Source organism: Belonocnema kinseyi, chromosome 6 (genome assembly GCF_010883055.1).
Source record: "Belonocnema kinseyi isolate 2016_QV_RU_SX_M_011 chromosome 6, B_treatae_v1, whole genome shotgun sequence".
Classification (NCBI taxonomy): domain Eukaryota; kingdom Metazoa; phylum Arthropoda; class Insecta; order Hymenoptera; family Cynipidae; genus Belonocnema; species Belonocnema kinseyi.
This window is the reverse complement of record NC_046662.1, coordinates 73,319,011-73,332,618: the sequence shown is the minus strand read 5'-3', so window position 1 is coordinate 73,332,618 and position 13,608 is coordinate 73,319,011. Positions and strand designations below refer to the sequence as shown.

The 13,608-nt window shown below is 28.7% G+C and overlaps 1 protein-coding gene across 1 annotated transcript in view; it reads left to right on the top strand.

Annotated features, from left to right (window-relative positions):
• The first annotated feature begins 443 nt into the window (after positions 1–443).
• Positions 444–13,608, top strand: part of LOC117174622 (IQ motif and SEC7 domain-containing protein 1) — a 187,413-nt gene continuing 174,248 nt past the window's right edge. Inside the window, exon 1 of the mRNA XM_033363871.1 lies at positions 444–882. Within this exon, the coding sequence (XP_033219762.1) occupies positions 659–882 (224 nt within the window). The 5' untranslated portion in view covers positions 444–658. The remainder of the gene's footprint in view (positions 883–13,608) is intronic.

Below are 13,608 nucleotides of genomic sequence, written 5' to 3'. Positions count from 1 at the left end.
ACAACCGTGAGATAGGTGGTTACAGTCTGTAAAGGAATCAATACGACGATCCAGCAAAAGCCTCGTGGACCCTAAGAACACGGAACGACCCAAGGACAACCGTCTTCTGCATTTTTCCCGCAAGTGTTCTAGCATATTGTTGACACGCAGTGATGCTTTTTAGGCTATTAGCAAGTGAAAGCTTGGCACCTCCAATTTTCTACGTATATCACGTCGTTTATGTATTATACGTAGAAAACTTCGAGGGACATGTCACAACCCATCTGTGGTCAAGGTCGAAATCTAATTTACCGTGCATGAAACTGCAGAGAAAGCTCCCACGACTTCCTTTCTTCTCCGCGAGAGCGAGTTACTCACGACTCTTTTTTCAAATTTCAAACACGCATGCGCTTCTCAGTGAGTAGTCAGGTTTTGGGCGCGATGAAATAGGGCTCGCTGAACCACACACGAGCAAACCGCGATAGCGGCCCAAGATGGCGAGTGTGAATTCGGATTGTTCTCCGGTAACCGTGAAAGTGTTTTTTTTTCTTTTCTACAAAGTCGCCGTTTTCTGAGTGATTTCGGGAATATTATGTGTGCCAAAGACTCACTTAACCTCCTGTTTGTGTGAAAAAACAGTTGATAAAAAGGTTCGTGCCCGCGTGAAAGTAAACAAACGATGAGCGCTCTTAGTGTCGGCGATCCGGGTGGTCTCGTGGACCCCGATGTCGAATCCATTATTGAGGAAAAAAATCAAGTGATTAGCAGACAATATGCCGAAATTGAACGGCTGCAACGTGAACTGTCAGATGTCATCGGAGAACGAGACGCTCTCCTCTGTGAAGTGTCAAAATTCAAGTTCGAACTTGATATGGCTGACCTCAAACGGCTACACGTTGACAGGTACGTGCGTCTTGACTATTTGTTTGTTTTCTTTATTTTCCAGGATTTATTTTCTTATCGGGGTTTCTTTGTTTGGTTTTTTTTTCGCGGCATGTGTCACACTGATTTCAGTCGGCTTTATCGTGCGAAAGTCATGAGAAAGTGACGCAGTTTCTTTTCGGGGGTTAATCGGAGTTAAGAGTGGTTTTCGAATCGATAACGATAAAATTGTGGTGGGAATTTTATTTGGGGAGTTTTGTTTAATAACCGGTTTTGTGTTGCGCTCGGGAATTCGTTTTTAAGGTGATGTTTTTGAGTCCTTAAAACAAACCGGCATTTTTTGTTTGGAGTCACGATGTTTTTAGTTGTGAAAATTAGTTTTTGAATGGTATCTGCATTATTTTCTTTACCTGTTGTAAAAGATTGTGTACAAATTTAAAATAAGTTAGATTTTTTATTTAAATATTAAGGAATAATAAAAAATTAATAACGTTTGAAGTCGAACATTTTTTATAAGAACGTTTTTAGTTGATCAACTGTAAATATAAATTAATAAATGATTAAAAAAATTGAACTGTAATTTAATTTTGAACTTAATTTGTTTGCTGAAATTTGAACGAGTTTGTTAATTCGTTTCTGTTTTGTTCAAATTTATTTCTCTAGCATTTTAACTGTTTTTTTTTTTTTTTTTTTTTTTTTTTTTTTTTTTTTGTTGAAACTAATTTGTTGAAAATTTGAATTTCTTGACTTAATTAAACTGTTTTCGATTGAAAATTAAAATAACTTTTCGTAGAAAAATCAATTACACTTTTCTTTGAGAATTAATGCTTTTTATTAGAAATCATTTTTTTAATCCTTCCGTCTTTTCTTAAGAAACTATTTACAATTTAGAATAAGTTTGATCAACTTTCTTGTGATAAGAAAGTTATTCTGTATTTTTTCAGATTAAATCAAATATTTAGAGATCACTAAAGTTCTTTTTTAACACCAAAACATTTATAGATTTTTGTAAATGCTTTTTCATTATGATTAAAACGACATTAAAATAAAAAAAGAAGGGAGGTTTGCCTTATTTTTCTTTCTGCTTTTCTTTTTTTTTATTTTTCATAAGAGTTCACCAAATTCTATCGTTGAATTCTTCGTTTTTAATTTCCAAGAATTTCGTTGTTAAATTTGAATATTTCACGTTTAAGAAGAATTTAATTTTTTATTTATTCTGAATCTAATTTATTAAATTAGGCAGTTTTTATCAAAATTAAAGGTATTGATTTTCACAAAGATGTGAAATTTCTTCCAAATTCTTGGTGTATTTTTCTCAAATTCTGAAAAAATACAGTTAGGAAACTTAAAGTACTTAAAAAATAGGCGTTTTTGTGAAAAATTTCCCCTTTTAACTTACATTTGAAAAACATTTTGTGCTTTTACGCTTAAAAGGCGTTTGAAATTTTTTGATTTCGTTCAAGTCTTGTGAATCATGATCTGTGTGAAATCTCTTCACTTTTATTTTTTATTGTATTATCTCAAAAGAGCTTCTCTTATCATTCTTTACTTTAGATTGTATTATTAAAAATTAAAACAGTAGATTTCCGTTGTGTTCCTTCATAGTTTTTTTTATATTCGCATTATTAAAATTCCATTTACCTGATATTCTTCTATTTCTTCAAACCATTGTGCAGTATTTGATTATATTCCACAATTTAAATAAAGTTATCTTCCTTTTCAACATTTAAAAATGTTATATTCAATTTCCTTCTTAAAATTTTAACTTGAAAATCGTTCAAACCAAACGAAACAGGAAAGAGAGAATGAAGGAAAACTTCACAAAATTCAAATTATCTAAGCATTTTTCTTTTGAAGCCAAAGTAGCAGATTGAAGTTGAAACCGGGTTTCAATTACTGTTTGCAAATAGTGAACTTAAATATAATTAAATACCCACCTTAACAAAATTAAAAATGTATTTTTTATGAAAATTGGTCTTTTGTGTTAGAATATTAATCCTCTTAGTGACTATTTCATTTTTTGTCAAATTGTATTTCTTTGGATAAAAATTTAACTATTCGGTCAAAAATTCAAAATTGCATTAATCTAAAGTCTAAGGAAATGAAGCGGGTTTGATGTACAGTTAAATTTTTTTATATTTCAATAAATTCAATGTTGTAAGTGTGTCGAAATTTTCAGAGCAAATTCGCACAAATCACTACACACCTTTATTTAAAATATATTTAGAAACAAACAAATTTTGTTCGTTAACGTTATTGATCTCCTAGCTGCAAGGTTGTCTTTATACCTAAAAGAAAAATTTAGAACGGCCGCAGAAAAATAACAAATTGATCAGGAAAAAGGCAGAATTTGGAAATTGGGATTTTTCATGAAACCTGGTTAGTCAGCTTCCATTGAGTTTGCATAATTACGTGCAACGTAATATTGTTTACTTTTTATGTCACGCATTTCTATCTGATTACATGCAAGAGACTATAAGCGATTATGAGCGAAACGTCTATGGATAATAACTAGATGTCGAGTAGGTATATAGGATTTTCGTATTGAATCAATTGACTCTGAGAAATAAAAATCTTCGAGAAAATTGTGTCATGACCCGGGGGGAATTGATATATCGGTATATATAGGTATAAAAAGACATATATACAATCCCAGGTTTTATATACCATTTTATACTTGTTCAACAGTTTCTATACTTAGCGGGGAAAATTGATTTCTTTCAGCCACAACCGGTTCCTCGTTTTCTTCTCCTTTTTTTCCACCTCTGTTGTATGTTCTCTGAAAGAGGAACGAACGCACTACACGTATTCAATCGGCTTTATATAGATTAGTTTTTTTCGATACGATTTCATGGATTCACAAGATTCCTTTCGAATTAAGTATGTCAGGGCTCAAAAGTCTTAGTCGATCACTTTGCAATGCTACTATATAAACTTTTCTGATAATCAGAGGCTAATTTAAATTGGGTTTTCAAGTTTATGATTCTTTTTATTTCTCTATTAGAAATTACGCAATTTTGTTGCAGATCAAGAATTTGAATATTGGACCACTTCTAACTGAAAACGATCAAAATTGCATAATTTTAGATTTTTTGCAAAACAATTTTTTTTTTGAGATTAGGAAGCTTAAAGAACTTTAAGATGCGCTTTTAAAGGCTTTAACAATTAAAAGTTTAAGCGTTACAATTTTAATTGTTCCGTTCAAAACATTTTTATTTTTTAAGTGAAAACGTTGAAATTTTATATATAAATAACAATTGAACCATTATTATTTTAGAGGACCTAACATTTAAAAAATTTTAAATATATTGAGTATATTAAATTCAGAAGAATCCTACTTTGAATGCCTCAAGTGGCAGTTTAGTTTTGATTAAATCAAATTTAAAAATTTCTAGTGTTAAGAGTTCAAATTTTTTAATGTCAATGAACTTGCAAATTTGTTGCGAACTTGGTAACTCCGATTGATTGATGAAATGCAGTATTATTTACTTAATTAATTCAATTCACTTAAGTAAACATAAATGGATAGTTTCGTTTGCAAAGTTCGGTTTTATAAATAATTTAATTTTTCCATTAACAAATTCATGAACAGGTTAGAAGGTACACGTGACCTATAAGGGTATCATATATATCTTTAAAAAGGGAAAAGGAAAAATAATAAGCGACGTACAGATACAGAACGTTCCCACGTTGAATTGAATGAAGCAGCCGTGATATTAAGTACCTTGAACTCATGTTCGTGTCGTTACAATTATTACTGTCTCTTTAAGTAATGAGAGCCTTGGTGTGTTACACGCATCCTAAAAATTGAAAAAATAAAATAAAAAAATAATATCAACTTTTCACATGGACGCCGGTCGCGGGTGAAAAGTCACATAAAACGGGAAATGACCTCTGAGTAGTCCTAATCGCATTAAAGTGATTTAATAGCCGAGTTGACAAGGATTATGGCTAAACGATCCAGGGCTGAAAAATGAAGAAAAAAGGAAAAGAAGGATCTTTCTGCGTTTCACTGACATTCATATAAGAACTATAATTCATGTTCGTTACTATCAGAGAAACGTGCCAGATTTTTTCGGATTTATTTTTAAAGGGAAATTTTATAATTATACATATACGTCCAATTAATTTAAAACAGCTAAAAATTCAAAACTTCTAATTTTCTGAGTCTTTTAATTTAATATTCCAAAAATTTGAAGTCCCTGGTTGCGAAACTGTCATTTTGAAAACATTTCTGAAAGACAATGTTGCCAAAGTAAGATCTCCTCAATTTTTTAAGATGAAACTTTAAACCTTCGAATATAAATAAAAAATTTTTAAACTTCAAGTGTGGAAATCAAAGTTTTAAATTAAATAATCAATACACTTTTAAAGGTTGCTCCAGATCAGGGAATTCCGGAAATTCAGGGAATTTAAAATTAAAACTGTTCAAGGATAGTCAAGGAATATCAGCAAAAACCTGGATATAAAATCCTAGCTGACTCGTCTATCAGGGTATTTTCGATAAACTGCATTTGAACTTTAGGGCTCATCCAGAAAAATTGAAATTAGGTAGGGCTTTTTTCTGAAATTTTAAGCATACATATCAATTCTGTTAATTAAACAAACATGGAATCTTCATGAAATTAGATTTAAAAAATAAATTATGTTAATAACAAAAAGTAAGTCTTACAAACATATGTATATTTTTCTAATTCGTTGGTTGAGATTTCATCTTGTGGTTACAAAATTTATTAGTTTATTAAAAATTTAATAATTTTGTTAAATAATCATTCTTTTTCGTCGTAAATTCAATTTTTGGGTTGACAATTCAACTATTTTGGACAAAAATGAACTATTTTGTTGAAAATGAACATTTTTGTAGAAAATTCGTTTTTGTTTTGCACAAAAATGTAATATTTTTTCTTTATAGGCTCAAAAATCTTCTTTTGTTGGAAGTCTAATTTTTTGGTGAATATTCGTCTTATTTGGTTAAAAAATAATCTCATATCATCATCTTGTAGCTCAAAAGGCAACTGTTTGATTGAAAATGATTCTGTTTTGTCTAAGCTTTAATGACTCAACTATTTTGTTAAAATTCATCTTTTTTGGTAGAAAATTCAACTATATGCCTGAACATTAATTTATTTTGTTGAAAAATTGTCATTTTGGCACAAAATTAATCTTCTTCGTTGAAAGTTCGTCTTCTTGGTTTTAGAATTTATCTCTTTTAGTAGAAATTTCATCTTTTTTGGTTGAAATATCAACTGTAACATATTTTGTTTAGAATTTATATTTGTAATCTCATTAGATGAAACTTCATTGTTTGATTAAAAATTCATGTCTTGGGTTGAAAATTTATCTTTTGTAGCTCAAAATTCACGTATTTTGTTAAAAATTCGTCCTTTTGCGTAGAAAATTTATCTCTTTAGTAGAAAATTCTACTATTTGGTTAAAAATGCATTTTTTGCTTAAAGGTTCATCATTTCAGTTATTTAGTCAAATTAAATTTTTTTATTTGAAAATTTGTATTTTTTAGTTTTACTCTATTATTTTTGATTGAAAAGTATATAATATTTGTTGGTAGAAACAACAAATGAGTCACACTTTTTTTGAAAATTAATTTTTTTTGAAGATTGATATCTGAGTGCAAGTTTAAGTATTTTGTTGATTTACTATTTTTTGTAGTAAGCCTTATTCTCACGTAAGATATTCTAATTTCCTCCCCCTCTTAAAATTATGTATGACTGTTGTCACTAAAACTGCCGTGCAAACTAAAAAGATACATAAGTGACATTTTTATGAAAAATGTGTTTTTGGTATCTTTGAATTCGTAAGAGAAAGCTGCATCTAACTGTTAATAAAATCTATTAATTATTAATATTGATTGCAAAAAAGGATTGTTTATACATGAGAAAAGTCGAAAAAGTTGAAAAATACAAAAGAAAAAGATACATAAAGCACTTTGCGTGTCCTGAAAGTTGTACAAGGAAGGCAATACGTCATCAGCATACACATGAAAAAGGACCTAAGGAACTTAGTGTTTTTTGCGTTGTAAAAGTGACCGAGTGCGACGCGAATTTACAAACGAATAGAATCGCTTGCCCTTAAGTATCTTTTAGCCTTGTAAATTAGCTCGGACTCTGATCGGATATCCACCGGAAATAAGTCCCGGCTAAATTCGACTATACACTAGCGGCGATCGTTCGGGTAAGTTCGGAACAGCCACTAAACCCTTACCTATGTTTTGATGTATTTTGAGGCTGTGCTCGAGCTCTTCGACAAAGGCGTCGTCCGCAAGTGACTTTGTGTTCTTTTTGCCTTGTATTTTTGACTTTTCGCGACTAGTAAAATATCGCAAGTCCATTTTCTAATAGAAATTGTTTAAAAAATCAATTTCTTATTGCAAAATATGAAAAAGCACATTATTTTTACCCAAATAACGTATCTTAATTATCCAAAATTTTATTTGATATTAAAGTTCTTTGGGTAAGAAGTTTTTTTCGATTTTCTCAGTTCGAGTCAGATTGGACTTATGTATCTTTTTAGTTTGTACGGCAGAAAAGTTTTTAACATAAACTTATAAACAAACCTTGAATCATAGAAAATTCGGATTTAAAAGCGTCAAAAAATTTTTATTTATTTTGACAGATAAGTAATAAGTTTTTTATTAATATGTTCTACTAAGTTTTTTTATAATAATAGTTTTTCCAGTTGGTTCAGTTGTCGTATATCACGGAGACCAATCAATTAGTGAACTTGGTACAAAAATTTTCGCCATCAACTTTTTCGCACACTAATCGATGGGATATTAGTTATACCTATCAAGCTAGATATAAAAAATACTAAAAAATATTACACAAATAAAGCTATTACAGTGAGCATGAAAAGTGACCATTATAGAAATCGAGTATTTCTATAAATTGAAGATTATTTTTAATCCTCTTTACTCACTATTTCATTTTAAGCTTTAAGTGGAAATTCGAATATTAAAAACCTTTATAGCGCTTAACAAAATTTTATCAATTTTTAGTTTGCAACTTATTCACTTTATTTCATTTATGAGTTATAAATTTTTTTGATTAATCCAAAGTTTATTTTTCTCAGTATCTATATAATGCAGCGCATTTTTCATTAAACTGCCCTATCTTACGCGAAATAAAACTAATTAAACTGCTAATTTGAATTATTTTTATAATAAATATTTTGGATTCTTTCAAGTTTAAGTTCCCTTCATTTCATGTTTTAAAGTGTTTAATTTTGTTTTAATTGTTGATGTTGGCTAAGACTCAAGTTAAAAAAAAAAGCAGTTGACATATATTTGAGGTAATTTTCTACCAGCTGATATTATCAACATGGTGGTTAAATTCTTGCGAAAGAACTCTTCTCAAATATGTCGTCCCACTTTGAGAAATCGAATTAGATGACTCCCACGCTGAAAACTTAGGAAAAAGACGGTTTCATCAGGAGGAAGTTCGGCGTACCTCCTCGAGTTTAGTTAGTAGTTCCTCGTTAATGAACTTGTGTGTATAAAAAGAAACTCCGAGAAGAAAAAAAGGGGTGAAATAATCAGACTCAGCAAACTAATTACGACAAGGAAGGCATGAGAGTACGTTCGTGAATGATAAGTAGGAAAAACAGGAAACGAGCTGTTGATATTTAATTTTTCGAAAAAGCTCTTAAAGCTTTAAGCATTATTTACGTTCTTGTGAAATGTACATTTTAATTAACAATTTCGTATATGACTGTAACAAAATAAATATAAGAATTAAAAATATATCATGATTGATAAATTAAAAATTTGTTATTAGAAATCCTTTCCCAACATATTGCAGATACATGAAATCAGGGAAAATTCAGGGAATTTTATTAGTCAGGGAAAAGCAAGGGCATTTTTATAAATAACTGTCAAAGATAATAAAGGTTTACATTTTGTTTGTATATTTTGTTCGTTCTGATTATAAAAGATTCCATTTTAAAACTTTTTGTTGAAAATTATACTGAAATCTTTTTCGGTTGAAAATACAACTACTTGTTTGAAAATTTTGTCTTTGATTTGAAAATTCATATTTTTTGCTTAGAAATGCAACTGTTTGGTTAACAATTAATCTTCTTTGGTTGACGATTCAACTAATTTGTTGAAAATTTATCCTTTTTTGTTGAATTAAACTGTTTTGGATTTAAAATAAAAATATTTTTGGGTTGAAAATTGAAGTGCTTAGTGGACGGTTCAACCCCTTTGTTGAAACTTCCTTTTTCTTTGTTGAAAATTAACTTTCTTTACAAGAAAATTTAACTAGGCATTCCAGTTAAAGATTAAACATTTTAGTAGAAAATTCTTCTATTTTTGGTTCAAAATTTGACCATTTTGTTGAAAATGTGGTTTCTTGTATTTAAAATGAATTTTTTTACTGAAAATATTACTTTTACATTTTTTTGCTGAAATTTCATAATTTTGATTTGAAAATTCATCTTTTTTGGTAGAAAAATATTCTTCATGGTTTAAAATTTCTTCTTTTTTTGTTCGAGATGCAACTGCTTTGTTGAAAATTACCTTCATTGATGAATATTCATGTTTTCGGGTTGGAAATTAACTCTGTTTTACAGAAAATTCATTTATTGTCTGGAAGGTTCAACAATGGGCATAACGTTTTTTGTATTTTTTTTTGGCTGAAAAGGGGTTACTTAAAAAAAAGAATCTCCTTTTTTTGGAAATTTTTTTACAGCAAGGTTTGATGACCAACCTCTTTTACAAAGTTTTTTGAAAGAAACGTTATTAGTAGGTACTTTCAAGAACTTGAAATATTTATAATTTTTCAGAAAATTGTTTTCTGTGCACCCTGCGTGCTAGACAGGGAATTTTTAAATCGGAATCTTTTAGCAATTTCGAATTTGTTATTCAACAATTATAATTAAGAGTTAAGAGACAAAGAATTTCCGATTTTCTACCTTTGAATTTCATTTTATGCGATGCCAAAGGAGCAGCTTTACTTTATATAGTAATTTGAGATGAAGACTAGCTTCCACGCTGCGTAATTTGTTATTACCTTGCGTTTAGAATTTTTTTATCGAAAGCCGTATTTTCCACGATAAACGATATCTTATAATTTATATCGAGAACGAGTAAGAAAATAAAAGCCTGTGGCGAGCATGGAGTGGTTGTACAATAATAAATCTCGTCCAGGAACCTTCGATTTTTTATCCTTCCATGAAAGGTTCATCATATCATCATGTCAAGTCTATTTTAGATGATGATTTATTACATATATTTAGATATTTATAATTTATTCCCTGTTGGAATATGGAATTAGTTCGTTAATGTTAATCATTGCGGGAACGATCGGAAAGACCTGTGGTTTTAGATGTTTTTCAGAAACCAACAGGGGCCACCAACCAACCCTTTTTCTTCTGAAAACGCAGCTTTATTTGAATGATTTTGCACAGGGTGCAAATAGCAACGTCTCAATTCGTTTCCAGCCGAGCAGGCTATGCAACAGAATCGTTTTCACAAGAAATATGTGATTGTTGAAAGGATTTTAAGAGACACGTATTTGATCGATTAAGTAAAAAAAAATTTTGTATTTTTAAGAGCTCTAAAAAGCATAAAGATATTTTAAAAGATTTCAAAGAATTTAAACATGTCTTAGAGTATTTTTAAAAGTTCTCAAGGTATTTAATTAAATTTCCCAAGTTTCGAGAAAAGATAAGGTTTTATGTAGTTTCACATGATTTTATAATATTATAATGGATTTTTAAAAATTGATTCAGAATAAGTGAGGGATTTCGTATAACTTAGAATTCACCTTAAATTAACTAGAACCAGCGCTGAAATATTGATTCAATTTATGTTGCAAATAAATGATTGAAAAATAAACTTTGAATGCATTATGTTAATTGTAGTTGGAACAATATTTTTTGTTCAAATAAAGCTGGGAAAAAAGGTTTTCTTCATTTGAACGTTCTGAGCTTCAAATAAGTTTAAATTCCACTAAATTTACACCAGCAATTTTAACGATATCAATGGCATTTTTTTCGATTTTTAAATTTTTTCTAATTCATTTGAATTCTTATCAATTTATTATTTATTAATAATAATTTATTGTTATTATTAATTTGTTCTTTCTTAAATTAAAATTCGTAAAAAGTAGAAAGATAAATAAATTAATGGAAATTTTTAATATCACTTTTCTTTCAATAAATTAACTATTGGGTTAATATACCTATTTCTAGTAATTACCAATTTCATATTATTTCTAAAGATTCTTAGAAATGTTGAATAGATTTCAATAATTTGAAGGGACATATAAGATTATAGGATATTTTTAAAACTTCTAAGGCATTCTGAAGAAGTTTTAATTTGAAATATTTCATGGAATTAAAAAAAAACTCCAAGGAATGTTGTATTCATTTAATTAATTTGGGGGGATTACAAAGTGCACTGTAATCAATTTTCCATGATTTCAGGAAATATCATTTGAATTTTTGTTAATTCACCTTGAATTTTCATGCATTTCATTGAGTTCTTTTCAATTTATCCTCAATTCGTTATCCTTTGGATGCGAAAGAAGTACATTATGAATGTGACCTTTATTGACCCTTTGGTCAATAAAATCACTAAATAAGTATAATTAAATGAAAATGATTTAAAAGAGTGTTCTTGTTAAATCTTCAATCAGAATATTCTTACTTATTATGATTTACGAACACATAAATATAATGGAACGAAACTGTTTTTTTGATCAATTTCTGTATTTTATGGAAGATTACAAGGGCAAAATAAATCTTTTTGTATTGTCTGAACAGAGTTATCCATAAATTCCATAAAATTGATAAATCAGTTTCTAACACAGTGTTGAGCTCGACACACTTTGTGCAGTTGTAAATTAAAAACTTTGTAGAAGAAAATTTATTTTTAAAAAATCTTTCGAGAAAAAGAGAATCAGGTCGAGGAAAAGAGAATCAGGGAAACTGAAGTTAAAGTTAATTTTATTATTTTGTTTAAAATTCTACAGCTTTGTTAAATTCATTCTTTTTCGTTGAAAATTCTTCCTTTTGGATTGATAATTCAACTATCTTGTTAAAAATGAACTATTTTGATGAAAATTCATCTTCTTGGCATACAAATTCAACATTTTTTATGAAATTTTTGTTCGTTATTGACTGAAAAAATGTTTCTTAGTTGAAGAATCCACTCTTTTGTAGAAATGTAACCGTCTTGGTTAAAAATTCATTGGTTTGGTTGACAATTTAACTGTTTTGTTAAAAATAAATTTTAATAGATTGAAAATTAATTGTTTAAACTGAAAATTTAACTTCTTTTTTGGCTTGAAAATGTATCTTCTTTAGTTAAGCATTAATTTATTTCGCTAAAAACTCGTCTTTTTTGGGTTGAAAATTAAATTGTTCGTAGAAAATTCGTTTTCAGGGTTTAAAATTCAACAATTCTATTGGAAATTAACTGTTTTTTTTTATTGTTTAAAACTATTATTAGATTAAAAACTCAACTGTTTTTTTTTTAATTGGTCTGTTTGGATTAAAAATTGAATTCTTTTGTTAAAAATTCCTCTTCTTTGTTCAAAATTCATCTGTTTTGGTTGAGGAATGTCAACTATTTTGTTGAAAATTTCTCTTTGTTTTAATTCAACTGTTTTTGATTAAAAATTAAATTTTTTATTGTTGGAAGAGCAACTATTACATTATTCGCTGATAATTCATCTTTTTTGTTTGAAAATTTTAAAGTGAAAGTACTTTGTTAAAAATTCATTTTTGAAGGTTGATGATTCATAATTTTGATTGAAAACCCTGTTTCATTTCAAAATGTCACTATTTTGCCAAAAGTTAGCTTTTAGTCCGAAAATGTAACAATTCCATGTTTGTTTGAAAATGTATATTCTTCAGTTGAAAATCACTGTATTTGATTGAAAATTCGTTTTTTGAATGAATGGTACCTATTAATATTCTTAGTGACTAATTAATCTTCTTGGATAAATATTTTTTTTTTTGAAAATTCGTGTCTTTTTGCAATGAAAATTGATTTTTCTATCATTTTAACTATACTATTTTTGGTTGCAAACTTTTTTTTGGAGTTGAAAATTGATGTATCATTCGTCTTTTTTGGTAGAATGTTTGTCTTTTGGGTTGAAAATTCATCTGTTTGATTAAAAATTTATATGTTTAGTCGAAGATTAATAGTGATGGCTAAAATTACATTTTATTTATTGAAAAGTCAAGTATTTTTTTGAAAGTTCGGTTTGTTTAATTCTACTGTTTTTGACTGAAAAATAAAATATTTTTTTGTGAAAAGGTCAACTGTTACACTGTTTGTTGAGAATTAATTTTTTTATCAAAGATTCATCCCTTTGGTTGAAAATTCAACTATTTGGTGGAAAATTAATTTTTTCTTGGTAATTCATTAATTATTTTAACTGAAAATTTAAGTTTTCCATTTCTTGTTAAATTTTGATCTTTTTAACCCTTAAACGGCCAAAACGCCACTACCGGTACACTGCTTTTCAACGGCCAATAACTAAGACTATTCGACACTAGAAAAAATTGAGACACATATATTTTTATTGCTTAAGATCTCCTCTTTCCGACGGTGCCAACGAAATTCCTCAAAAAAATTATTTATTATCCCAAAATGCAGTTTAAACAAAAAAAAACCTGATTTTTCGTGCCTATTTTTTTTTTGTGAACCATTTTCCAAAGCTTTTCGAGTCTGTAATTAACCTGGAATCTCACTAACCGGCGGAATAAATGTCTAAACTT